Genomic DNA, 2,495 nt, shown 5'->3' with positions numbered 1-2,495 from the left:
AGGTCTGTCTTAACACAACCTATGAATCGGAATTAATCAATGAACATATATATTGGACAACAAATGTGTTAATAATTAGGACACACAAGAGAAAGTGTGAGTATGGGGGTGGAAAGTGGGGGCTTGGCTCGGGTGGCCAATGCCTATGAGAAGGGTGGTCCCAATTGGTCGGGAACTCTCTGTCCCCATAGTACGGTAAATGACGTTAGAATTGCTCATTGCACCAAAAGCAGTGAAGTCCCAAGTGTACGTGCCTCTGAAACCAATGGGGAAAAAGGCACTCAAGACTTCTCTCCTTCTGGAAGGTGAGTCTTAGGACCAATAATTGGTTAGACACGCTTTCCCCTGGGGGGTGGAACTAGATCTTGTTGCTAGTAGGCTCGACTCAATTCACTTGGTGATTGATGAGAGCTCGTCCGCTAGTGGATCCCTTAAACCACTTTGTTTGCTTCCGCTATAGATCTAGTGGCCACCAGGCTTACCATCAGAACCGTCGTTTGAGATGACGGGGTGGGGACCTCACACCTGGTATCAGAGCAAGGTTAGGATAGACTGGGAACTAAAATTCGTACTATTTGCGAATTTTAGAACTAAGGAAATCGAGGTAGCTAATCCGAACTCCTTGCGTTGATGTTGCAGGAAGATCTCGCACTTGAATACCAAAAGTTTCAAGTCTTTAAGCTTATTTATGAGCAAGCACGTCGTTCCCCAAATTATTGTTTTCAGCGAGACGTGATGGAGATGCTGCTAAAGGTCAATACACCGCACTCCACTCGCATTGATAAAGGATGGGAGATTGACTGGACCCACGAAGGCGGGATTTACTATATCAGTGGCTCGGAAGTTAGGATGCCTGGCTATCGACTTAAAGAAAATCCATTGGGGAGAAGAATTGAGAGTAGTGCAGTTATACTACTTGTTGCCTTCACATTCGGGCGTCACTGTTGCTACTTCTGACGGCACCGAGCAAACCCTCAATGAGTGGCTTTGGGACAAGGTCACTGATGTAATTCTAGCAAATAGAGTTAGAAATTTTGGTGTTCCAAGACACTTATCCAAGAGTATGAACACCATAATTTACTACCCGCTTAAGGATAAGTATAGGGACTATTTCTCAGGAGAAATAGAGGATTGTAAGAATGTGACAACACATAAACATCATTTGTATCATTATATCCCAGGACAGCCTGCCAGACATATCATATAGATATCCCAGAATGCTATGTAATAAATTGATCAAAAGTTATCCTAAACCTCAAAAGGTTACAATTGTAATAAAAATTTCTATCAATAAAGGAAGAGTTTTTTGTCTCTGAGTTTTTGTCTCTCGGTGATTTGAAACTTGGATTTTACTATAGTCTTGTGTTTATTTAAATCTTGAACTCTAACAATCGTATCAAATTCCGTGTAAACCGTGTGGGCACCACCCGTCGGTCTCTATTCAACAACACAAGAAAAGAAGCTCCTCCTTAAACAAGCCCAACCTCCGACCTTTAAGGGTGAGGGAGCTTATGTGGAGAGAGATGTGGAAGTGTGGATGGAAGCGATGGATGCGAGGCTGCAGGGACTCAACCCGAGAACCAGACCATGCTCGCAATGTTCCGCCTCTCTGGCAATGCCAAGCTTTGGTGGAAACAGCATTGCAGAGATCTGAACATCAAGGGATCTTCTCAGTCATGGGAAGACATCAAGGCTGCAGTGATGGGACGTTACTTACCACTCGCTTATAAAACCTTGAAGATGAACGAGTTATTTTTCCTTCGTCAGTCGACTACTTCAGTCGAGGAGTATTACGTAAAGTTTGTTACTCTTCGAAGATATGCTCCTAGAATGACCCTGGATCAGCAAGTAGCACGGTTCTGCCAAGGACTCATCGACCCCTTGAACAATTGGCTAGAATCTCTCAGACCGGCAACTCTTCAAGATGCCTTGCGAAGAGCTAAACCCTTAGCTATGGAAATTCAGAAGGTCAATCAGAATAAGAGGAATCATTTGGCGAAAGGGCAAGGAAAAATGTTTGGAATAATAGACCAACCAACCAAGCATACGAACAACGCCCAATAGTAGCCACTACCGCAGTTATGGAATTTCCAAATGTACGTTGTTATGAGTGCAACGAATTTGGGCATTACCAATCTAAATGCCCCAAGAAGACTCAAGCAACCAGCGCCAATGCCATACCTGTAAATGTCTATGGGCGAGGACAACCTAATGGAAGAGGAGGACGTGGAAGGGTAAACAGAGGGCGAGGGCATGGAGCTACCGCCAGAGTGAATGCCGTAGTGGTACAACCAACTGTGGAAGATGAAGCAGAGGAGAGAGCAACCTTGCATGTTTCAATTGATAACCCCAATGGTTGCGAGCAGTACGCAGTCATTCATACACCAGGATCTCTCAGAGGTTAACAAGTTAACTTCCTTATAGATTGTGGTAGTACTCTTTCATTTCTTTCACCCAGATGCATGAGGAAGCTAAAACTAGATAAGTATCCAACA

General features: G+C 44.0%; 1 protein-coding gene across 1 annotated transcript; it reads left to right on the top strand.

Annotated features, from left to right (window-relative positions):
- The first annotated feature begins 1,587 nt into the window (after positions 1-1,587).
- LOC147459905 (uncharacterized) lies at positions 1,588-2,064 on the top strand. Its single transcript, XM_086511646.1, has one exon. The coding sequence runs from the start codon at positions 1,588-1,590 to the stop codon at positions 2,062-2,064; it is 477 nt and encodes a 158-aa protein (XP_086367772.1).
- The last annotated feature ends 431 nt before the right edge of the window (positions 2,065-2,495 follow it).

Source organism: Adiantum capillus-veneris, chromosome 4 (assembly GCF_014529385.1).
Source record: "Adiantum capillus-veneris isolate H3 chromosome 4, ASM1452938v2, whole genome shotgun sequence".
Lineage (NCBI taxonomy): Eukaryota > Viridiplantae > Streptophyta > Polypodiopsida > Polypodiales > Pteridaceae > Adiantum > Adiantum capillus-veneris.
This window is presented reverse-complemented; position numbering and strand designations above follow the sequence as displayed.